This window comes from Salmo salar, chromosome 11, assembly GCF_965601325.2.
Source record: "Salmo salar chromosome 11, fSalSal1, whole genome shotgun sequence".
Taxonomy (NCBI): Eukaryota; Metazoa; Chordata; class Actinopteri; order Salmoniformes; family Salmonidae; genus Salmo; species Salmo salar.
Window position 1 is genome coordinate 51151127 of NC_138301.1, and position 26374 is coordinate 51177500.

The 26374-nt window shown below is 47.1% G+C and overlaps 1 protein-coding gene across 1 annotated transcript in view; it reads left to right on the forward strand.

Moving 5' to 3' along the window:
* otog (otogelin) overlaps nt 1-26374 on the forward strand; it is a 111938-nt gene that overhangs the window by 69757 nt on the left and 15807 nt on the right. The window contains exons 27-42 of the mRNA XM_082957550.1: nt 58-84; nt 359-526; nt 2353-2631; nt 5051-5168; nt 6008-6087; nt 7652-11424; nt 11967-12144; nt 14014-14162; nt 14539-14628; nt 15273-15459; nt 16543-16763; nt 16899-17037; nt 17541-17729; nt 17878-18087; nt 23218-23322; nt 24779-24883. Of these exons, the coding sequence (XP_082813676.1) occupies nt 58-84; nt 359-526; nt 2353-2631; nt 5051-5168; nt 6008-6087; nt 7652-11424; nt 11967-12144; nt 14014-14162; nt 14539-14628; nt 15273-15459; nt 16543-16763; nt 16899-17037; nt 17541-17729; nt 17878-18087; nt 23218-23322; nt 24779-24883 (6018 nt within the window). The remainder of the gene's footprint in view (nt 1-57; nt 85-358; nt 527-2352; nt 2632-5050; nt 5169-6007; nt 6088-7651; nt 11425-11966; nt 12145-14013; nt 14163-14538; nt 14629-15272; nt 15460-16542; nt 16764-16898; nt 17038-17540; nt 17730-17877; nt 18088-23217; nt 23323-24778; nt 24884-26374) is intronic.

Genomic DNA, 26374 nt, shown 5'->3' on the forward strand with positions numbered 1-26374 from the left:
ATTAACTACAGTTTATCATTTTATTCCATTAACGACTCTTTCTGTTTGTCTTTGCAGCCTACGATTGTGAATACTACAACAAAGGTACATGCATAATATCCTCTCTAACTCTTCCTATTTGTCATCAAATCAAATCTCTCCAAGATGATGTTTGATTTCCAAGAATCAATGACTGAACCTTGGAAGTTCATTGTGCATTGTCCTTTGCTACAAACATTTCATCGTGATCAATATGTTAGGCAGTTCATTGTTAAACCACATGGGGGCATAGTGTCTGCACAGATCTGGGGCCCATTGTAGATGTCAGCCATACAGCGAAGGATTCCTCATAACAGTGTTCCTCTCCTCTGTCTTGTAGTTCTGGGTAAAGGCCCCTACAGGCTGGTGACCTACAGGGAGAGAGACACGGTGCTGGCAGCCAACAGGTCCAGTGGGACAGTGTTCCCTAAGAAAGGAGACCCTACTGTGGCTGGTTTCCTGTCCCTCTTCATGATGACACCTGGGCTCAGCAGAGTACGTCCACATGGTGAGCAACACAGAGGGAACAGAGCAACGTCACTCCCAGTCCTCATCACATCAGTCTAATGCAATGGCCATTTCCATGTCCATCATCATTTTACTTCCTCCTCCATTCATAACACTTTCTAACACTTCCAGTCCCTATCCTCTGGTCTAATGACGTATTCCAGTCCCTATCCAGTCCCTATCCTCTGGTCTAATGAAGTTTTCCAGTCCCTATCCAGTAACTATCCTCTGGTCTAATGAAGTCTTCCAGTCCCTATCCAGTCCCTATCCTCTGGTCTAATGAAGTCTTCCAGTCCCTATCCTCTGGTCTAATGAAGTCTTCCAGTCCCTATCCTCTGGTCTAATGAAGTCTTCAAGTCCCTATCCAGTCCCTATCCTCTGGTCTAATGAAGTCTTCCAGTCCCTATCCTCTGGTCTAATGAAGTCTTCCAGTCCCTATCCTCTGGTCTAATGAAGTCTTCCAGTCCCTATCCTCTGGTCTAATGAAGTCTTCCAGTCCCTATCCAGTCCCTTTCCTCTGGTCTAATGAAGTCTTCCAGTCCCTATCCAGTCCCTATCCTCTGGTGTAATGAAGTCTTCCAGTCTCTATCCTCTGGTCTAATTAAGTCTTCCAGTCCCTATCCAGTCCCTATCCTCTGGTCTAGTTAAGTATTCCAGTTCCTATCCAGTCCCTATCCTCTGGTCTAATGAAGTCTTCCAGTCCTTATCCAGTCCCTATCCAGTCCCTATCCTCTGGTCTAATAAAGTCTTCCAGTCCCTATCCAGTCCCTATCCAGTCCCAATCTTCTGGTCTAATGAAGTCTTCCAGTCCCTATCCAGTCCCTATCCTTTGGTCTAATTAAGTATTCCAGTCCCTATCCAGTCCCTATCCACTGGTCTAATGAAGTATTTATTTCCTGCAATTCTGAATCCCCTTAGTTCCCTTTGTTGATAGCCCCTACTAAATGCCAATAAGACATGTTGTCCTTCACTGTTTGGACTGTGTTTGGAGCGAGCCTCTTTTCCCAGTGAACACACTGATGGTAGAGATGCCCTCACGTTGACTCTGGAAGGAAGACAGACTGGTGATCAGCTTCCCAAATCCAAATCCAGCAACCTGAGTCTGAGTCACCAATCAGGATGTCCTAATGGCTAGTCAGGCTGATGGCTAGTCAGACTGTATTGATGGCTAGTCAGGCTGATGGCTAGTCAGACTGTAGTGATGGCTAGTCAGACTGTAGTGATGGCTAGTCAGGCTGTACTGATGGCTAGTCAGGCTGTACTGATGGCTAGTCAGGTTGTACTGATGGCTAGTCAGGCTGTAGTGATGGCTAGTCAGGCTGTACTGATGGCTAGTCAGGTTGTACTGATGGCTAGTCAGGCTGTAGTGATGGCTAGTCAGGCTGTACTGATGGCTAGTCAGGCTGTAATGATGACTAGTCAGGTTGTACTGATGGCTAGTCAGGCTTTAGTGATGGCTAGTCAGGCTGTACTGATGGCTAGTCAGGCTGTACTGATGGCTAGTCAGGCTGTAATGATGGCTAGTCAGGCTGTAGTGATGGCTAGTCAGGCTGTAATGATGGCTAGTCAGGCTGTAATGATGGCTAGTCAGCCTGCCAGGAGGAGTTATCAGCTAGACTGCAGCTAGAAGTATTAGGTAGCTTAGACTGTTTTAGCTAGCCTAGTGTTCTACATTTATCTGACCACTAACGTGCTAGCCTGACCTGGGTCACATACGGTACGTGTGACCCAGGCGTAAAGAGCTGAACTTGTTTTTTTTACCTTTATTTAACCAGAAAAGACCCTTGATGTTGAGGTTCCTAAATTGGTGATCAACTTTTCCTCTAGACACGTCCCTGGTGTCGTTCGAGGCGTCCGATCGGCCCAACTACTTCCTGGCGGTGGACAGCAGCGGCCATCTTATGCTGACCAAGTGGCAGGAGAGCGAAGCATTCTGGGACGCGGCTACCTTCACGCTGCACCGTGACACCTGGATCCAGGGTTATGATTCTCTAGAGGCTTTCGCCAGGCCGGGATTCTTCCTCCACTACATGCTGTCCTGGGTTCACCTCATGAAGTACAAACACACTGACGGATTCCGCAAAGCCACGCTCTTCAAACTGACAGGTACGTGGGATGGACTGGAGATTTAGGAAGGTTACATGGGAAGGGAAAAGATGAGCTATGTAAATGAAAAGTTAAAAGTTTTCTTCTCAAAGGTGATTCCATTTATACCATCTATTTTGATATGATATTTTTATTAAAACTGCCACTTGTGACCATTTAATGTGTTGCACTTGAATAGATATGGGGTCTTCCTCTGTTTAAGCTGTCAGGGTGATGTGCTTGTATTTACTGTGGCTATAGGTTTGCGTTGAGGAGGTTTGGATCAAGGCCTTTGTATGGTCACAGTCATATTTGAAAATGTGCCGTAGCAGTATCCCTATGCTTTCCATAGGATGTACAGTATGCAGGCATTAATTACATGAGAGGTCAAGCTAGCAAACCTATGGTCTTCTAGCTTTTGGTCAAGCTCTTGCTTTTGCTATGTTAGGCTTGTCCCCTCTAATGCAACCCAATACTTACTGTATGTATCAGAGATGGCTGACAGCTGAGGTCCAGAGACAAAGACTTTCACTTTGTAGTTTAGGCTACTAACCCCCTGGTCTAACCTCCTGCTGCAGCCCCTCCACCCTGCCAACCCCCACAACCCCCTAACCATGGCCCCACCAGCGTGCGTACTCGGTTTGTAAAAACACCCATTTAGCCCGTTAATGGGCTCTTTGTGTGGGCAGCCATGTTTTGCATAGCACTGTAATGGCAAGCCCCCTGCAGCTGTCGCCCGGCACACTCCCACCTCGCAACAGAACGACAGATTTTGTCAGTGGCGAGTGGTGAGTGGCTGATGTGTGCCTTTAATCACAGACATGTTGAGATGTGGAGGGATGGAAGGGTGGCGTACTAGGTCAGCACCAGACCAGGGCCCCCCAGACCAGGCCCCCCCCAGACCAGGCCCCCCCAGATCAGGGCCCCCCAGACCAGGGCTGTTCCAACACAAAAACCGACCTGCCCTTCCAGTATACCGCTTCCAGAGAAGGGGCTTTGCCCTGGCTAATGCCCAGGGTCGGAGTCTTTGACTGGGAGGAAGGGAGAACAGAGAGGGGGTGGTCAGACACTAGGCAGGGGTGGTTTTTATTTCAACCAAGAAACAACTTCACCATTTGGAGAGGATTTCTGTTCATAATCTAGTAAAGTGATTTGTGAATCATAGTTCAGGTCCAAATATATGGTTAGAGTTGGTGAGGTCTAGAGAGTCCTGTTCTCTAACTTTCTCCACAGCTGGTTTGCTGCTCCTGATGCAGGCTGGGTAATTACTGGGGCTAAAAATATGTCAGCCATTTGTTTTAGTAGCATAGCAGAGTCCACACTGGCTGTCAGAAACAGATAGGGTTACTCTCTGACAGCAGTGGATGCCAGACATAGTTGACCATGAGAGGTCCAGAGGTGTTAGGCAGAGTCCAGACCATAGTTGACCATGAGAGGTCTAGAGGTGTTAGGCAGAGTCCAGACCATAGTCAACCAGGAGAGGTCCAGAGAGGTTAGGCAGAGTCCAGACCATAGTCGCCAGGAGAGGTCCAGAGAGGTTAGGCAGAGTCCAGACCATAGTCGTCAGGAAAGGTCCAGAGAGGTTAGGCAGAGTCCAGACCATAGTCAACCAGGAGAGGTCCAGAGGTGTTAGGCAGAGTCCAGACCATAGTTGACCATGAGAGTTCTAGAGGTGTTAGGCAGAGTCCAGACCATAGTCGACCAGGAGAGGTCCAGAGAGCTTAGGCAGAGTCCAGACCATAGTCGACCAGGAGAAGTCCAGAGGTGTTAGGCAGAGTCCAGACCATAGTCGACCAGGAGAGGTCCAGAGGTATTAGGCAGAGTCCAGACCATAGTTGACCATGAGAGGTCTAGAGGTGTTAGGCAGAGTCCAGACCATAGTCGACCAGGAGAGGTCCAGAGAGTTAGGCAGAGTCCAGACCATAGTCGTCAGGAGAGGTCCAGAGAGGTTAGGCAGAGTCCACACCATAGTCGACCAGGAGAAGTCCAGAGGTGTTAGGCAGAGTCCAGACCATAGTCGACCAGGAGAGGTCCAGAGGTATTAGGCAGAGTCCAGACCATAGTCAACCAGGAAAGGTCCAGAGAGGTTAGGCAGAGTCCAGACCATAGTCGACCAGGAGAAGTCCATTGGGGTTAGGTAGCGTCCAGGCGATTGCTACTGGGGTTCGACGGCCCCTTCTTCCCCTTTCACTAGTGGAGACCTGAATGGAGAATCGGGAGGTCTAACTACAAGCCCCTGTAATCTGTGAAACATGGTTTTAGTATTATAGAAGATGCAGTATCTACTGTAAGACGGCCTAGAACTCAACTCACTTAATTTACACTGTCTTTACTAGGAGACTCTGTAATATGATTGAAATTCACAAACACAAGTATACTTATTCCCATGTTTCATCCTCTGCTGTGCAACACTTTCTGTAAAGTGTGTATTTTCCCTCAGGCCCTGGTCCAGACACCCCTACGGGTCCTAAGTGCCAGTGGAGGTATGAGTCGTGTGTCAGCCCCTGCTTCAGGACCTGCAGTGACCCCTCGGGGGGGGCATGTGGCACCGTTCCAAAGTAAGGCAGCACAAGGTGACACTACGGATGCGTCCTAAATGGCACCCTATTCTCTATATAGTGCACTATGTAGGGGATAAGGCCCTGGTCAAAAGTAGTGCACAATATAGGGACCAGGGCACCGTTTGAGATGCAACCCTACACCATCACAGACAGGGGCTAAACCTTCAACACCATGTGAATGTGAAGCCTCCAGCTCTGTTGTGTAATCAGTCAGTCAGTCAGCCAACCAGCCGATCAGCTAGTCAATCAGCCAGTCAGTCAGTCAGCCAGTCAGCCAGTCAGTCAGACAACCAGTCAGCCAGTCAACCAGCCAGCCAGTCAGTCAGACAACCAGTCAGCCAGTCAGCCAGTCAGTCAGACAACCAGTCAGTCAGCCAGTCAGTCAGCCAGTCAGTCAGACATCCAGTCAGCCAGTCAGTCAGTCAGTCAGTCAGCCAATCAGCCAGTCAGATACAGTACAAACAACACTGAGATATTAGATCAACATGTTTTGCAGTAATCTGATATTTCCCACAGATGTTAATACATGGCTCAGAATAGTGTTACTCTTTTCTAACATTTTAATTGTAGGACATACCTAAAGATGAAAATATTTATCACAACTACTCTACAGCTGTCCATCTGTCACAATTGTTTTTCTACACTCTTAGAAAAAAAGGTGCTTCTGGAACCTAAAAGGGTTATTGTGCCGTCCTATGGGGTTCGCCTATCGGGTTCTCCAACGGGGCCAAAGAACCCTTTTGGAACCCTTGTTTCTATACACTGTAAATGAGATGTGATGTTACTGTATAGAGAGTAGCTGGCAGTAGTTTTCAGAGCTGTGTGTTTCTCTGTAGAGTGGAGGGATGTCTGCCTCTGTGTCCTGGTCACATGGTGCTGGATGAGGTCACTCAGAGATGTGTCCATGTTGAAGACTGTGAGTATGAGTATATTTTCTTCTCTAACTCTTCACTTCACTTCACTTCTCTTCTCTTCTCTTCTCTTCTCTTCTCTTCTCTTCTCTTCTCTTCTCTTCTCTTCTCTTCTCTTCTCTTCTCTTCTCTTCTCTTCTCTTCTCTTCTCTTCCCTTCTCTTCCCTTCCCTTCCCTTCCCTTCCCTTCCCTTCCCTTCCCTTCCCTTCCCTTCCCTTCCCTTCCCTTCCCTTCCCTTCTCTTCCCTTCCCTTCCCTTCTCTTCTCTTCTCTTCTCTTCTCTTCTCTTCTCTTCTCTTCTCTTCTCTTCTCTTCTCTTCTCTTCCCTTCCCTTCCCTTCCCTTCCCTTCCCTTCTCTTCTCTTCTCTTCTCTTCTCTTCTCTTCTCTTCCCTTCCCTTCTCTTCTCTTCTCTTCTCTTCTCTTCTCTTCTCTTCTCTTCTCTTCCCTTCCCTTCCCTTCCCTTCTCTTCTCTTCTCTTCTCTTCTCTTCTCTTCTCTTCCCTTCCCTTCCCTTCCCTTCCCTTCCCTTCCCTTCCCTTCCCTTCCCTTCCCTTCTCTTCTCTTCTCTTCTCTTCTCTTCTCTTCTCTTCTCTTCTCTTCCCTTCCCTTCCCTTCTCTTCTCTTCTCTTCTCTTCTCTTCTCTTCTCTTCTCTTCTCTTCTCTTCTCTTCTCTTCTCTTCTCTTCTCTTCCCTTCTCTTCTCTTCCCTTCTCTTCTCTTCTCTTCTCTTCTCTTCTCTTCTCTTCCTTCTCTCTCTTCTCTTCTCTTCTCTTCTCTTCTCTTCTCTTCTCTTCTCTTCTCTTCTCTTCTCTTCTCTTCTCTTCCCTTCCCTTCTCTTCTCTTCTCTTCTCTCCTCTCCACTGAGGACTATTTACTATTTATTTAAAGTTGGATTTGTACAGTGATGTGGGACAGATACAAATATATTTAGGTTTAGAGGATATCCTTGTTTTTAAAATGAGTCAACAACCCACTCATACATGTAAAGGTCACATGAAACATACCCCTTGCAAGTGTTATTGGGCTTACCTCAAGATCTCTGAATACATACAGTAACAAGATAAATACAGTGTCGTATCAGATTTCTGAGACGCTGAGATATTCACAGCTAACATCTGTTTAATCAAGATCAACACTCTAATCTACCATCAACATGAGCCATGAGCCATGTGCTGTGTGGTTGAAGTTTGGCCACAGGGGAGGAATGGATCACTCTACTTCTTCTCCTCTCTCTCTCTCTCTCTCTCTCTCTCTCTCTCTCTCTCTCTCTCTATCTTTCTCTTTTACTCTCTCTCTTTCTTTATTTATTTCTCTCTCTCTCTTTCTCTCTCTCTCTCTCTCTCTCTCTTCCTCTCTCTCTCTTTTTCTCTTTCTTTCTTTCTTTCTCTCTCTCTCTCTCTCTTACTCTCTCTTTTACTCTCTCTGTCTCTCTCTCTCTCTTACTCTCTCTATCTCTCTCTTTTACTCTCTCCTGTTCTTTCTCTCCCCTCTCTTTCTTTCTTCCCCCTCTCTCTCTCCCCTAGGCCAGCAGCAGTGCTTATCTAACAGTTGTTTTATTGTTTGTGCTCCAGGCATTAAGCCACCAGTTGCTGTGCAGCCCATTACTACTGTCAGCAGTGTTGAGTCAACACCCACAGCTGTCACTCCTTCAGCCACCACAACCACCACTACCAGCAGCCTGGCTAGCCCTGGCCTCTCCACGGCACGCTCCACCCCGGGTCCCCCTGGGCCCCTCACCACCACCCCTTCAGACACAGTTCCCACCACTGCAGCCACCACCACCATTCCTATTGTCTCAACTTCTGCTTTGGATGCTCTGACCACCTCTGCTAAGGTACCGACCACAGTGACTGATAAGGTGGTTCTGCCCAGCACCTCTTCAGCCGTACCGACTCCAGAGGGAACCAGTGCAGCAGCAACACCCTCAACTCCATCCCAGGCCACCACAGTTAGACCTGAGGTGGTGGAGGTTGTATCTACAGTGAAGACATCTCCATCCTTACCCTCCACTACAGAAGGCAGTACAGAGAGGACGACCAGGGCCCCCAGCTCCACACCCAGCCCCCTAGGCCCCAGCACAGAGAGGACCAGCCAGGTCCCCTTCTCTATCACAGCTCTGTTCTGGCTCACGTCCTCCACCACCAGGCCCTCTCTAAGCCCAGGGCCTACAGACACCACATTCACCAGCCCCCCTCCATCCACCACCATGGGCCCCTGGATAAGCTCCACCGTGGGGCCTACTCAGACCAGCACCCTGTCTGCAGTACCAGTCACCCTCACGAGTGTGACCACCAAGGCCACCACACGTCCAGGAGACACAGTGGCTCCAGTCTCAACCACCTCTAGTCCACGGCCAACCACAGTCTCAGAGACACCCAGGGACACAGCTTGGACTACAACTAGGACTACAACTAGGACTACAACTAGGACTACAACTAGGACTACAACCAGGACTACAGCCATGACTACAGCTTCTATAACCACCCTTGGTGCACCCACAGAGACAAGCACAAAGCCTGTAACTGTGGAGACAACCGAGCCAACAACAACCAAAGTCCTCCCTCCTGGTGTATCGACTACAGCCGATACCACAGTACCCTCTCTCTCACCGACCTCCACCGTTCACACCGTAATAACAACACCACCACCACCAGAACCCACTTCAAAACACAGCACAGTATCAACCTCACCAGCCACCCCTTTCACTACCCTCAGAACTACACCATTCACACGCCCGGAGACAACACCACCACTTGTTTTCACGGCAACCACAGAGAAGGCCGTTCACGCCTCCCCTACAGAGCTGAGGACATCCACAACTCCAGTTCCTGAGCTACCGACTACCACCGCTGTTCCCATGATGCCAACGACAACAACAATATCAACCGGTCCTACCTCAGAACAGCTGGCGACAACCAAGAAAACGACGAGAGCACCGGTCTCAACGGCAACAGCGGAACCCTTGGCAACGACCCATATAACCATGACACCGGCTGTAGTCACACCTGTGATTGTCATAGACACGGTAACAACATCTCAACTGACAACAACAGCTACGGCCTACACTGAAAGGACCTCCTGGTCTGGCGGTGTTCCAACCACAGAGAGAACCACAGAACACACAACCACAACCGCATACCCGACTGAAGCTGTGGACTGGACACTGACCACTACTACCGGTCCCCCGACCGTACGGACCACAACAACTCAACCCATCCCAATGGAAATCTCCAGCACGACCACCAAACCTCCAGATCTTCTGGTAACGACCACAGAGTCCATCCAGACCACCTTCACCTCTCCTTCCATCTCGACCACAACAGAAGCAGTGGTCCCAACCACAACCACATCGCCTGTATCACCGGTGTCATACACAGAGACCACCACAACCGTGCCAGGACCATCAGTGGCTGTAGGGACCATAACAACCCAGCCCCCCACCACTCTGAAGACCACGGAGCCTTGGAGGCCCCCCCACAGTGAAACCTCCTCCACTCCTTCTAGCCCTATCTCTAGCATAGAGAGGGTGACCACACCTGAGGTCCCAGTGAAACCTGCGGTCAGTACAGAAGTAGAGGTCTCTCCACACCAAGTCATCTCCACTACCACCACTGATGCACGTCACCATGTTTCTACAGCACCAGGCGTCACCACCACAACCTCAGTTACCATGACGACCACTGCCAAAACCACCACAGCTCCGCCCGAGACTTCAACCGGCGCAGTTTCAACCTCCAGGACGGAGAGACCTCCTGCGACACCCGAATCCCCAGCCGTGCCTGGTGTACCTGGGGAACCAGCATTATCTCTCACCACAACGGTCCCCACGACAACTGTCCCACCTTTACCTGGTGTCCATACGACCACCATCACACCTGTACCTGGTGTCCCAGTGACCACTGTCCCACCTTTACCTGGTGTCCATACGACCACCATCACACCTGTACCTGGTGTCCATACGACCACCTTCACACCTTTACCTGGTGTCCATACGACCACCATCACACCTGGACCTGGTGTCCATACGACCACCATCACACCTTTACCTGGTGTCCATACGACCACCATCACACCTGAACCTGGTGTCCATACGACCACCATCACACCTTTACCTGGTGTCCATATGACTACCATCACACCTTTACCTGGTGTCCATACGACCACCATCACACCTTTACCTGGTGTCCATACGACCACCATCACACCTGTACCTGGTGTCCCAGTGACCACTGCCATCAGACCAGTGACCATCAGACCGCTAACAGAGACCACAAGCGTTCCTCCCGATACAGGAAGGGTGGAAGTATTGTCTACTACTTCCACAACAACTACACAAGAACCAACTTCTTCCTGGTCTGGTCCAGTAACCACAACCAGCTCCTCGTCCACCACCACGTCAGTCCCCAGACCCACTAGCCACCCAGAGAGAGTCACTACCAGAGTGGTTTCTACTTCTAAAGTGGTCTCCAAGACCACCCACAGACCAATGACAACAACACGCAGGACAACAACAGGCAAGGTTCCCATGACGACGTCCAGAACTGCCACAACGGTGAGGTCCACCGCCAGACCGAGTACTGTTAGGGCAACTGTAGATACAAGGACTCTGGGAGTTCCAGGGGTTCCGACAGCGACGACCAGACCTGGTCCTCCTACGGTCGCTCCTCCTAGCCTGGGCACAGCTACCGTCTCAGAGGTTGTTCCAACCACGACCGCTCGTACCACGACCAAACCAGTCACCACAACCAGAACCACAGAATATGCAGCAGACGTTAGCAGCTCCGTTGCTCCGATCGGCACTGGCACGACCACATCCGCTTCTGTTTCCGTTCCCAGCCTGACCACGGTCACAGAATCTACCGCCGTCCCCACAGAACCCACAGGACCCACGGGAGCGACCGCAGAACCATCCACATCCACCGCTACTACACCAGAAGGAATAGTACCATCCACCACTAGAGAGACAGGGGTTACTCCAGCATTCACAGAGAGCACAACCAGAATGACTCCTTCGCCTGACCTGCTGACCTCTACTGAGGTCGCAGCCACTCCAGGGGTCACACCAAAGGTCACGCCAAAGGTCACACCAGATGTGACAGCAGCTCTCTCAGTCCCCGCCTTGTCCCCCACGGCCACCCCAACCTCCACTACAGAGTCAAAGTGGGTGGACGGAGTAGACACCACTACACTAAAGACTCCATCACCATCACCTGCGTCGCCGTACACCACATCAGAGACAACCACGTCACCATCGGTAGTATTGCCATATACCACGACAGAACGTGTTGGACCTACGGCAGAGGTTACTACATCCATGGCAGTGTCCTCAACTAGGATGTGTACTGTGAGTAGACCAAGTCCTCTCTCCTTTCCTCTCTTCTCCATGTAGGCTCAATGGGGCTCAGTGTAGTCTCCGTGGGGCTCCTGAGTGGCGCAGCGGTCTAAGGCACTGCATCTCAGTGCTTGAGGCATCACTACAGACACCCTGGTTACGAATCCAAGCTGTATCACAACCGGCCATGAAAGGGAGTCCCATAGGCCGGTGCACAATTTTCCCAGTGTCGTCCAGGATAGGGTTTGGCCGGTGTAGGCCGTCATTGTAAATAAGAATTTGTTCTTAACTGACTTGCCTAGTTAAATATAGGTTAAATCAATAAGTATATATATAATAATTGTAACTATCTGAAAAGTCCAGGCCTCTCTGTAGGCTCAGTCGTCTCAGCCTATTACCTCATTTACCAACGCTCTGTAGTCTTCTAGCTACTTGTTCATTCGTGGTTTCAACTCTCATCAATGTCTTCATCTAATCTTTGTTTTCATTCAGTATACTGTATAACACGTTGTTCAATCTGTTCAGGTAGTAACTGTTGTTCTTCCCTGTCTCAGCCTCCCTATTCAGAGATCATAGATGAGTGTACCAAGTTACTCTGTGTGAGCGGCCAGCTGGTCCGATTCAACATGTCCCAGAACTGTCTGTATAACTCCACCCCTCCTAACTGCGGCCTGCTCGGCTTCGCCATTCTGGTCAACGGGGACAAGTGCTGCCCGCAGTGGGACTGCCCATGTGAGGACAACTGCTAGCTGACACACATTCACAGTAGCAGACATGCACACCAGTGGAGGCTGGTGGGAGGAGCTGTAGGAGGATGGGCTCATTGTATTGGCTGGAATGGAATAAAAAGGAAGGGAGTGAAACATGTTGTTTCCACATGTATGATGTGTTTGATACCGTTCCATTTATTTCACTCCAGCCATTACAATGAGCCCGTCCTCCTGTAGCTCCACCCACCAGCCTCCACTGACGCACACACACACACACACACACACACACACACACAACAGACAGACAGACAGACAGACAGACAGACAGACAGACAGACAGACAGACAGACAGACAGACAGACAGACAGACAGACAGACAGACAGACAGACAGACAGACAGACAGACAGACAGACAGACAGACAGACAGACAGACAGACAGACAGACAGACAGACAGACAGACAGACAGACAGACAGACAGACAGACAGACAGACAGACAGACAGACAGACAGACAGACAGACAGACAGACAGACAGACAGACAGACAGACAGACAGACAGACAGACAGACAGACAGACAGACAGACAGACAGACAGACAGACAGACAGACAGACAGACAGACAGACAGACAGACAGACAGACAGACAGACAGACAGACAGACAGACAGACAGACAGACAGACAGACAGACAGACAGACAGACAGACAGACAGACAGACAGACAGACAGACAGACAGACAGACAGACAGACAGACAGACAGACAGACAGACAGACAGACAGACAGACAGACAGACAGACAGACAGACAGACAGACAGACAGACAGACAGACAGACAGACAGACAGACAGACAGACAGACAGACAGACAGACAGACAGACAGACAGACAGACAGACAGACAGACAGACAGACAGACAGACAGACAGACAGACAGACAGACAGACAGACAGACAGACAGACAGACAGACAGACAGACAGACAGACAGACAGACAGACAGACAGACAGACAGACAGACAGACAGACAGACAGACAGACAGACAGACAGACAGACAGACAGACAGACAGACAGACAGACAGACAGACAGACAGACAGACAGACAGACAGACAGACAGACAGACAGACAGACAGACAGACAGACAGACAGACAGACAGACAGACAGACAGACAGACAGACAGACAGACAGACAGACAGACAGACAGACAGACAGACAGACAGACAGACAGACAGACAGACAGACAGACAGACAGACAGACAGACAGACAGACAGACAGACAGACAGACAGACAGACAGACAGACAGACAGACAGACAGACAGACAGACAGACAGACAGACAGACAGACAGACAGACAGACAGACAGACAGACAGACAGACAGACAGACAGACAGACAGACAGACAGACAGACAGACAGACAGACAGACAGACAGACAGACAGACAGACAGACAGACAGACAGACAGACAGACAGACAGACAGACAGACAGACAGACAGACAGACAGACAGACAGACAGACAGACAGACAGACAGACAGACAGACAGACAGACAGACAGACAGACAGACAGACAGACAGACAGACAGACAGACAGACAGACAGACAGACAGACAGACAGACAGACAGACAGACAGACAGACAGACAGACAGACAGACAGACAGACAGACAGACAGACAGACAGACAGACAGACAGACAGACAGACAGACAGACAGACAGACAGACAGACAGACAGACAGACAGACAGACAGACAGACAGACAGACAGACAGACAGACAGACAGACAGACAGACAGACAGACAGACAGACAGACAGACAGACAGACAGACACCCTCCCCGTCAGGTGTTTCTCAGTCATAATGTCCTGTTTCTTGCTGGTGTTGTCCTGTCTCCTCCAGGTCGCTGCTCAGTGTTCCCCGACCTGAACGTGATCACGTTTGATGGTAACAGCGTGGCCATCTACAAGGCTACCTCCTACATTGTGACCCAGCTGCCCAGCGAGACCGTCAGCATCGTGGTCCAGGAATGCCCCGCTGACTCAGACACGGTGAGGATGAGGGTACATTAGGTAATTGTAATGGCCGCCTCAGAGAAAGTGAGGCCATGAAGCTATATACTTTACAGTAGGTAACTGTAACGCCGGTGTCCCCAAAATGCCCGCCTCAGACACAGTGAGGCCATATACTGTAGCTACAGTACCTTTGCAGAAAGTATTTCAGTGGCGATAATCAATAAATATGGTGATAAAGGACATCCTTGTCTTACACCCTTATATAATGTAAAATTCTCAGGAAATGATCATTATTCATTCACATGTCGAGTAGTTGTATATGACTTTAATCCCTTTTATTAGAGATTCTTAGCCTTTATAAATAAAATAAAAAAGTAATATGGAATATTTATTTTTCTGTTTCCATCCAAAGTTGCTGTGGAATTTCACCAACCTGTGTCTAGTGGTTTTGAACATTACCCACAAGTCCAACCACCTGGTCATCAACAGACTGCAGAGGAGGGTCAGTCTGTTCCTTCGTCTCTTCTTCATCTCTTCTTCATCTATTCTTCATCTCTTCCTATCTCTTCTTCATCTCTTCCTATCTCTTCTTAATCTCTTCTTCATCTCTTCCTCATCTCTTTTTAATCTCTTCCTATCTCTTCTTCATCTCTTCCTATCTCTTCTTCATCTCTTCCTATCTCTTCTTCATCTCTTCCTGTCTCTTCTTCATCTCTTCTTAATCTCTTCTGCATCTCTTCTTAATCTCTTCTTAATCTCTCCTTCATCTCTTCTTCATCTATTCCTGTCTCTTCTTCATCTCTTCCTATCTCTTCTTCATCTCTTCTTCATCTCTTCCTATCTCTTCTTCATCTCTTCTTCATCTCTTCCTATCTCTTCTTCATCTCTTCTTCATCTCTTCCTATCTCTTCTTCATCTCTTCCTATCTCTCTCATTCTAACTAGCCCTTCATTCACCAATTTAACTACGGACAGAAAGATACAATCAAAGTCAATGTCAAGTAGAAAGAGTTCATCCTAGACCTAAAAAGTGATACGATGTTAATTAACTTGCCATACACACAGTAGTATTTGTAGGCCTATCTATATTAGGAAATACAGTACCCCTCAACATATAGGATTTTCACATATCTTTTCTCTCTGTCAGCTGTATGTGAACTCGAGGTACGCCAAGCCGAGGTTCAAGAAGTTTGGCTTTGAGATCCTGGACACCGGCAACATGTATTTGATCCGTACACCAGCGGGCCTGAAGCTGCAGTGGTTCCACAGCACGGGCATGTTGGTCATCGAGACAGAGAGCTACAACAGCAAACTGCCCACCATGGGCCTCTGTGGTATGTTGTGTAGTTAGAATTTATGAGGACACTGGTATGTGGTTTACCAGGACACTAGTATGTGTTTTACCAGGACACTGGTATGTGGTTTACCAGAACAATGGCATGTGGTTTACCAGGACACTGGTATATGGTTTACCAGGACACTGGTATATAGTTTACCAGGACACTGGCATGTGCTTTACCAGGACACTGGCATGTGGTTTACCAGGACACTGGCATGTGGTTTACCAGGACACTGGCATGTGGTTTACCAGGACACTGGTATATGGTTTACCAGGACACTGGTATGTGGTTTACCAGAACAATGGCATGTGGTTTACCAGGACAATGGCATGTGGTTTACCAGAACACTGGTATGTGGCTTACCAGAACAATGGCATCCATTTGAAGTGGAGTGGTATGGGGGCTGGTTGTAGTGTGCTTCCCAAGTGGTACCCTATTCCCTATTTATACCACTACTTTTGCCCCGGCCCTGGGGTCAAAGGTAGTGCACTAGGAATAGGGTGCCATTTGGGACGTACCATAGGACCTCACCTGCTATAACCATTCAGGTTGAGTAGGTGCCATAGATTGAGTAGGTGCCATAGATTGAGAAGGGGCCATAGATTGAATAGGGGCCATAGATTGAGTAGGGGCCATAGATTGAGAAGGGGCCATAGATTGAGGAGGGGCCATAGATTGAGAAGGAGCCATAGATTGAGTAGGGGCCACAGATTGAGTAGGGGCCACAGATTGAGTAGGGGCCACAGATTGAGTAGGGGCCATAGATTGAGTAGGGGCCATAGATTGAGTAAGGGCCACATATTAAGTAGGGTCCCTGAGATGTTGTGCATGTTTCGTAGGTGAACGTGCCATTCCTGAAATAATAACGCTGTTTCATCTTCTGGCTCCCCGCTCACTATCCCTCCCTTCTTGCATTCTGGCCATGGCCTTTCCACCGACGCATGCTCTCTCTCACTCTTTCTCTCTCGCCTCTCCCCCTCTGTTCCCCTCTACCGATCACCTCTCCCTCCCTCTCTTACTGCATCTCTCTCTCGCTCTCTTTTTCTCTCCTTGTGTCTCTCCCTACTTCCCCCCTAGGCTGCTGTGATGGTAACCCGGCCAACGACCTGATGCTGTCCAATGGGACGACAGTCGGGGAGAGCGAAGACCCAGCGTTGTTCATCGACAGCTGGCAGGTCCCCAACACCACTAGTTACTTCAGCCACAGCCGGCGCAGAGAAGTCAACTGTTCCACCAGCGACTGTTCCCAGTGTATGACCATGCTCCGAAACACCTCCTTCAGCCCCTGCCATGCTTTTGTAGGTTCACTGCTTCTCTCTCTCTCCCTCATCATACAGTACCCTCCCATCCCAATACAGTACTGTAGATGTGTTTAAACATAAAACAGATGATTGAAAAAAACGTTATGTTTTATTTCTTCTAATGTACCGCAGGTTCCTCCCAGTACGTTCTGTGAGGTGTGGGTACGTGATGCGGAGTACGTCAACAACCCGTGTGTAGCGCTGGCTGCCTACGTGGCGTCTTGTCACAAGTTCAACGTCTGCATGGAGTGGAGGAGCCCAGACTACTGTCGTAAGGACTGGCTTTATTCTACTGCACTAACTGTCAACATGGCTTCCAAAGCACAGTCAGACACATAAAGCCATACACTTACAGTATAATGTTTTAATGTCAGTCAGTACACTATAATGTTTTAATGTCATAATGTATAATGTTTACATGTCAGTCATGTCATTAAATACACTTACAGTATAATGTTTTCATTATAATTACATTTATAGCCAAGTCAGGGGCGGAACGACAGATTTTTACCTTGTCAGCTTGGGGATTCGACCCAGCAACCTTTCGGTTACTGGCCCAATGCTCTAAACACTAGGCTAACTGCTGCCCCACTTACAGTATAATGTTTTCATGTCAGTCAATACACTTACAGTATAAGGTTTTAATGTCAGTCAATGTCATTGTGTAAAACAAAAGACATAAGAATATTGAATCAAGCTCTGCCGCCTGTCGTGGTTCTGATAACGTTTATGAACAGTTTAAAACAGTGTTGTCTCACCTCTCTCCTCTCCCAGCCTTCATGTGTCCAGACCAGCTGCGTTACCAGGCCTGTCTGCCTACCTGTACAGCCCAGTCCTGCTCCAACCATGACTTTGACCACGACCCTGAGCAGTGTACAGGCCTGACAGAGGGATGTGTCTGTCCTGAGGGCACTCTGCTCCATCGACCCTACTCTGCCCTCTGCATCCCCCCTGAGAAGTGTGGTAAGCCTTCACTGATCAACCTCCGCAAAGCACCCGGTCTGGTCTGGTCTTTAGTGGAATACACTTATTGTAAGTCACACTGAGTAAGAACATCTGAGTAATGCATCTTACACTTCAATACTTTTCTATCTGTGTGTGTGTCTCCCAGCCTGTACGGACAGTTCGGGTGTACCCCGTGCTCCTGGCGAGGTGTGGAAGGCGTCTAAAGATGGCTGCTGTATGTATCGCTGTGACAACGACAGTATCGTTCCCGTGGAGTATAACTGTTCTGCCGTGCCTCAGCCGCTCTGCCGCAGGGCCGGGGAAGTGGTCATCAGTCTGGCAGATGACACCTCCTGCTGCCCACAGAAAGCCTGCGGTAAGAAACTGGCACATTGCTATTGTACACTGTACAATTCAAGTTAGGTTAACCTAAAACATAGTTGGTGTCACATCCTGACCAGTATAAGGGGTTATTTGTTATTGTAGTTTGGTCAGGGCGTGGCAGGGGTGTGTTTGGTTTGTGTTGTTGGGATTAGTTGTATGGTCCTTATTTTTATATTTCTACGTTCCCTTCTAGGTGTTGTATTTCTTTGTTTTGGCCTGGTATGGCTCTCAATCAGGGACAGCTGTACATCGTTGTCACTGATTGGGAGTCATACTTAGGTAGCCCTTTTTTCCACTGTGTTTGTGGGAAGTTGTTTTTGCACTGCTGTGTGTAGCCTTCAAGACTGTTTAGCTGTCGTGCGTTTTTTCTTGTTTCGTGTTCGCTTAAATAAAGTTTAAGATGTTCACGAGACCCGCTGCGCCTTGGTCCACTACCTTTGACGACGGCCGTTACAGTTGGTTAAACCAAATAACTTAAACCAGTGGTGGAAAAAGTACTCGATTTAAATACTTGAGTTAAAGTAAAGATACCTTAAAGAAGAAAAAAAAGAGTCACCCAGTAAAATACTACTTGAGTAAAAGTATTTGGTTTTAAATATCAAAAGTAGATGTATTTGCTAAATTATACTTAAGTATCAAAAGTAAAAGCACGAATAATAAAAAAATAAAATCCTTATATTAAGCAAACCAGACGGCACAATTTTCATGTTTTTTTTGTTATTGACGATTAGCCAGGGTCACACTCTAACATCATTTAAAAACAAAGCATTTGTGTTTAGTGAGTCCATCAGATCAGAGGCAGCAGGGATGACCAGGGAAGTTCTCTTGATAGGTGTGCGAATTGGACCATTTTCTGTCCTGCTAAGCATTAAAAATATAATGAATGCTTTTGGGTGTCACGGAAAATGTAAATAAAAAGTACAGAATTTTCCATAGGAAAGTTTTTTTTTTTTAACTAGGCAAGTCAGTTAAGAACAAATTCTTATTTATAATGACTGCCTACACCGGCCAAACCTGGGTCAATTGTGCACTGCCCTATGGAACTGACAATTACGGCCGGTTGTGATACAGCCTGGATTTGAACCAGGGTGTCTATAGTGACGCCTCTACCACTGAGATGCAGTGCCTTAGGTTGCTGCGCCACTCGGGAACCCAAGTAAAAAGAAATATAAAAAGTGAAGTAAAGTGCAGATACCCCAAGAAACGACTTTAGTACTTTAAAGTATTTTTACTTAAGTACTTTACACCAATGACTTGAACCAACTTAGCAAAGTCAGCTGCTGTCCTATGAAAGCCTGCAGTAAGACACTGAGTTAAAACCATATCTTACGGCAAAAACGAACTTCTGGATATCAGGACAGCGATAACTCACCTCGGATTAGACAAAGATTTTTTCTTCAACAAGCACAGGACATTCTCCAAACACCCGACTAGGCCAACATCCAAGTTATTAGCAAGAGAAGAAGGTAAACCAAAATAAACACATACACAACAAAAACACAACGACTAATAACAGGCCGGTAAGGCACAAAGCTATACACAGCACAATCTCCCACAAAACACTAAAACAAACACATACCTATTTATAGGACCCTCAATCAGAGGCAACTAGAAAACACCTGCCTCCAATTGAGAGTCCAATCCCCAATAAACTAAACATAGAAATATAAAGAACTAGACTAAACATATAAATACATTAACATAGACCAGTGCCCAAAACCCGGAATAATAAATCAAATACACCACTAAACACACAACCACCCCGAACCACATAAAACAAATACCCTCTGCCACGCCCTGACCAAACTATAATAACAAAATAACTCCTATTACTGGTCAGGACGTGACACACAGGTACAGAGGACACAGAGCGGGGTGCCTCGTTAGGACCCGCAGAAGGCGAGTGGGAAACCTGCCGTTACCGTCAATATTACTTGCCAACGTGCAATCATTGGACAATAAATTAGACGAGATACGATCACGAATATCCTACCAACGGGACATCAAAAACTGTAATATCTTATATTTCACGGAATCATTGTCTCTAGATTTTGCTCGCCTGAAGTAGAGTATCTTGTGATGAATTGCAGACCACACTACTTGCCTAGAGTTTTCAGCTATACTGTTTATTTACCACCACAAATGGATGCTGGCACTAAGACCACACTCAGTCAGCTGTATAAGGAAATAAGCAAACAGGAAACCGCTCACCCAGAGGCGGCGCTCCTAGCGGCCGGAGACTTTAATGCAGGGAAACTTAAATCAGTTCTACCTAATTTCTATCAACATGTTAAATGTGCAACCAGAGAGAACAAAATTCGAAATCACCGGTACTCCACATACAGAGACGCATACAAAGCTCTCCCTCGCCCTCCATTTGGTAAATCTGACCACAACTCTTTCCTCCTGATTCCTGCTTACAAGAAAAAATTAAAGCAGGAAACACCAGTGACTCGGTCTATAAAAAAATGGTTAGATGAAGCAGATGCTAAACTACAGGACTGTTTTGCTATCACAAACTGGAACATGTTCCGGGATTCTTCTGATGGCATTGAGGAGTACACCACATCAGTCACTGGCTTTATCAATAAGTGCATCGAGGACGTCGTCCCCACAGTGACTGTACGTACATACCCCAACCAGAAGCCATGGATTACAGGCAACATTCGCACTGAGCTAAAGGGTAGAGCTGCCGCTTTCAAGAAGCGGGACTCTAACCCGGAAGCTTAAAAGATATCTCGCTATGCCCTCCGACAAACCATCAAACAGGCAAAGCATCAATATAGGGCTAAGATTGAATCGTACTATACCAGCTCTGACGATCGTCTTATGTGGCAGGGTTTGCAAACTATTACAGACTACAAAGGGAAGCACAGCCGCGAGCTGCCCAGTGACACAAGCCTACCAGACGAGCTAAATCACTTCTATGCTCACTTCGAGGCAAGCAACACTGAGGCATGCATGAGAGCATCAGCTGTTGCGGACGACTGTGTGATCACGCTCTCCGTAGCCGACGTGAGTAAGACCTTTAAACAGGTCAACATTCACAAAGCTGCAGGGCCAGACGGATTACCAGGACATGTGCTCCGGGCATGTGCTGACCAACTGGCAGGTGTCTTCACTGACATTTTCAACGAGTCCCTGATTGAGTCTGTAATACCAACATGTTTCAAGCAGACCACCATAGTCCCTGTGCCCAAGAACACAAAGGCAACCTGCTTAAATGACTACAGACCCGTAACACTCACGGCCGTAGCCATGAAGTGTTTTGAAAGGCTGATAAGGACTCACATCGACACCATTATCCCAGAAGTCCTAGACCCACTCCAATTTGCACACCGCCCAAATAGATCCACAGACGATGCAATCTCTGCTGCACTCCACACTGCCCTTTCCCACCTGGAGAAAAGGAACACCTATGTGAGAATGCCATTCATTGACTACAGCTCAGCATTCAATACCATAGTACTCTCAAAGCTCTTTACTAAGCTAAGGATCCTGGGACTAAACACCTCCCTCTGCAACTGGATCCTGGACTTCCTGATGGGCCGCCCCCAGGTGGTGAGGGTAGGTAGCAACACATCTGCCACGCTGATCCTCAACACTGGAGCTCCCCAGGGGTGCGTGCTCAGTCCCCTCCCCTGTTCACCCACGACTGCATGGCCAGGCACGACTCCAACACCATCATTAAGTTTGCAGACGACACAACAGTGGTAGGCCTGATCACTGACAATGATGAGACAGCCTACAGGGAGGAGGTCAGAGACCTGGCCGGGTGGTGCCAGAATAACAACCTATCCTTCAACGTAACCAAGACTAGGGAGATGATTGTGGACTACGGGAAAAGAGGACCAAGCATGCCCCCATTCTCATCGACGGGGCTGTAGTGGAGCAGGTTGAGAGCTTCAAGTTCCTTGGTGTCCACATCACCAACAAACTAGAATGGTCCAAACACACCAAGACAGTCGTGAAGAGGGCATGACAAAGCCTATTCCCGGTCAGGAAACTAAAAAGATTTGGCATGGGTCCTCAGATCCTCAAAAGGTTCTACAGCTGCAACATCGAGAGCATCCTGACTGGTTGCATCACTTCCTGGTACGGCAATTGCTCGGCCTCTGACCGCAAGGCACTACAGAGGGTAGTGCGTACGGCCCAGTACATCACTGGGGCTAAGCTGCCTGCCATCCAGGACCTCTACACCAGGCAGTGTCAGAGGAAGGCCCTAAAAATTGTCAAAGACCCCAGCCACCCCAGTCATAGACTGTTGTCTCTACTACCGCATGACAAGCGGTACCGGAGTGCCAAGTCTAGGACAAAAAGGCTATACATTAATGTACATACTACCTCAATTGGCCCGACCAACCAGTGCCCTCGCACATTGGCTAACTGGGCTATCTGCATTGTGTCCCGCCACCCGCTACCCGCCAACCCCTCTTTTACTCTACTGCTACTTTCTGTTTATGATATATGCATAGTCACTTTAACCATATCTACATGTACATACTACCTCAATCAGCCCGACGAACCGGTGCCTGTATGTAGCCTCGCTACTGTTACAGCCTCGCTACTGTATATAGCCTCGCTACTGTTATTTTTCACTGTCTTTTTACTGTTGTTTTATTTATTTACTTACCTATTGTTCACCTAATACCTTTTTTGCACTGTTGATTAGAGTAAGTAAGCATTTCACTGTAAGGTTGTATTCAGCGCACGTGACAAATAAACTTTGATTTGATTTGTAACAAGTTGACCTCTACTAAAAAATGATGAATCTGATGGCCCTGAAAACAATTGTGGAGGAACTTAATGAGTTCAGAGCTCAACTCAATGTGAACAGGAACTTGAGTTCCACTTTAAAAATGTAGGAACAATGTTTAGGTGGCCATGATGTAATGTGATTGGTTTGTATTGATCTGATGGTGTCTGTCTGTCTGTCTGTCTGTCTGTCTGTCTGTCTGTCTGTCTGTCTGTCTGTCTGTCTGTCTGTCTGTCTGTCTGTCTGTCTGTCTGTCTGTCTGTCTGTCTGTCTGTCTGTCTGTCTGTCTGCCTGCCTGCCTGCCTGCCTGCCTGCCTGCCTGCCTGCCTGCCTGCCTGCCTGCCTGCCTGCCTGTCTGTCATCCAGTTTGTAACCAGACCCTGTGTGACATCTTCCCCCCGGAGTGTCAGTATGGAGAGAAGCTGGTGTCTTATTTCAGAGAGGACTCCTGCTGTCCAGACTACGTCTGTGGTGAGGGAGCCTCTCTTCTGTATAATCACCACCACTAGGCCATATGATGATACTATGCTATATGATGATACCAGGCTATATGATGATACTATTCTATATGATGATACTATGCTATATGATGATACTAGGCTATAAGATGATACCAGGCTATATGATGATACCATACTATATGATGATACTATGCTATATGATGATGCCAGGCTATATGATGATACCAGGCTATATGATGATACCAGGCTATATGATGATACTATTCTATATGATGATACCAGGCTATATGATGATACTATGCTATATGATGATACTAGGCTATAAGATGATACCAGGCTATATGATGATACCATACTATATGATGATACTATGCTATATGATGATGCCAGGCTATATGATGATACCAGGCTATATGATGATACCAGGCTATATGATGATACTATTCTATATGATGATACCAGGCTATATGATGATACTATGCTATATGATGATACCAGGCTATATGATGATACCAGGCTATATGATGATACTATTCTATATGATGATACCAGGCTATATGATGATACCAGGCTATATGATGATACTATTCTATATGATGATACCAGGCTATATGATGATACTATGCTATATGATGATACCAGGCTATATGATGATACTATTCTATATGATGATACTATGCTATATGATGATACTATTCTATATGATGATACCAGGCTATATGATGATACTATTCTATATGATGATACCAGGCTATATGATGATACTATTCTATATGATGATACCAGGCTATATGACGATACCAGGCTATATGATGATACTATTCTATATGATGATACTATGCTATATGATGATACCAGGCTATATGATGATACTATTCTATATGATGATACCAGGCTATATGATGATACTATTCTATACGATGATACCAGGCTATATGATGATACCAGGCTATATGATGATACCAGGCTATATGATGATACCAGGCTATATGATGATACCAGGCTATACGATGATACTATTCTATATGATGATACCAGGCTATACGATGATACTATTCTATATGATGATACTATTCTATATGACAATACCAGGCTATATGATGATAGTATGCTATATGATGATACCAGGCTATATGATGATACTATTCTATATGATGATACCAGGCTATATGATGATACTATTCTATACGATGATACCAGGCTATATGATGATACCAGGCTATATGATGATACCAGGCTATATGATGATACCAGGCTATATGATGATACCAGGCTATACGATGATACTATTCTATATGATGATACTATTCTATATGACAATACCAGGCTATATGATGATAGTATGCTATATGATGATACCAGGCTATATGATGATACCAGGCCATTGAGATAGATGTGTTTAAAATATGTGTTGTGTGTATTTCTGTGTGTATTTCTGTGTGTGTGTGTGTGTGTGTTGTGTACAGAGTGTGACCCAGAGCGCTGTGAGTCAGACGTCCCAGCCTGTAGAGAGGACCAGACCCTCATCGCCACCAGGGCTGATGGCAGCTGCTGCCTGGCACACATCTGTAGTGAGTCAACCACAACCATGACCACAATATAACCACAACGCAACCACACCGCAACCACAACCATGACCACAACATAACCACAACGCAACCACAACCATGACAGACCTGCACCATCCCACAACATAACCACAACCATGACCACAACATAACCACAACACAACCACAACCATGACAGACCTGCACCATCCCACAACATAACCACAACCATGACCACAACATAACCACAACCATGACCACAACATAACCACAACATAACCACAACCATGACAACCATGGGCTCCCGAGTGGTGCAGCGGTCTAAGGCACTGCATCTCAGTGCTTGAGGCGTCACTACAGGCCCTGGTTCAAATCCAGGCTGTATCACAACCGGCCATGATTGGGAGTCCCGTAGGGCGGCGCACAATTTGCCCAGCGTCATCCGGGTTTGGCCGGTGTAGGCCTTCATTGTAAATAACAATTTGTTCTTAACTCAAATGCCTAGTTAAATAAAGGTTACATTTAAAAAAAATATATATATATATATATCCTATATACACAACGTTAACAATGTGTATAATGACATGACTAAGAATTATATTGTGGGATGATGCAGGTCTGTTATTTTTATTTATAAATAAATATATAAATAAAAATAACAGACCTGCATCATCCCACAATATAATTCTTAGTCATGCCATTATACACATTGTTAACGTTGTGTTTTTCTGTCAAACTGTGTTTTGTCCTTTGTGACTCCTTTCTCCAGTGTGTTGATGTGTCTCCTTTCTCCAGTGTGTTGATGTGTCTCCTTTCTCCAGTGTGTTGATGTGTGTCCTTTCTCCAGTGTGTTGATGTGTGTCCTTTCTCCAGTGTGTTGATGTGTCTCCTTTCTCCAGTGTGTTGATGTGTCTTCTTTCTCCAGTGTGTTGATGTGTCTCCTTTCTCCAGTGTGTTGATGTGTCTTCTTTCTCCAGTGTGTTGATGTGTGTCCTTTCTCCAGTGTGTTGATGTGTCTCCTTTCTCCAGTGTGTTGATGTGTGTCTTTCTCCAGTGTGTTGATGTGTCTCCTTTGTCCAGTGTGTTGATGTGTCTCCTTTCTCCAGTGTGTTGATGTGTCTTCTTTCTCCAGTGTGTTGATGTGTCTCCTTTCTCCAGTGTGTTGATGTGTCTCCTTTCTCCAGTGTGTTGATGTGTCTCCTTTCTCCAGTGTGTTGATGTGTCTCCTTTCTCCAGTGTGTTGATGTGTCTCCTTTCTCCAGTGTGTTGTTGTGTCCTTTCTCCAGTGTGTTGATGTGTCTCCTTTCTCCAGTGTGTTGATGTGTCTCCTTTCTCCAGTGTGTTGATGTGTCTCCTTTCTCCAGTGTGTTGATGTGTCTCCTTTCTCCAGTGTGTTGATGTGTGTCCTTTCTCCAGTGTGTTGATGTGTGTCCTTTCTCCAGTGTGTTGATGTGTCTTCTTTCTCCAGTGTGTTGATGTGTGTCCTTTCTCCAGTGTGTTGATGTGTCTCCTTTC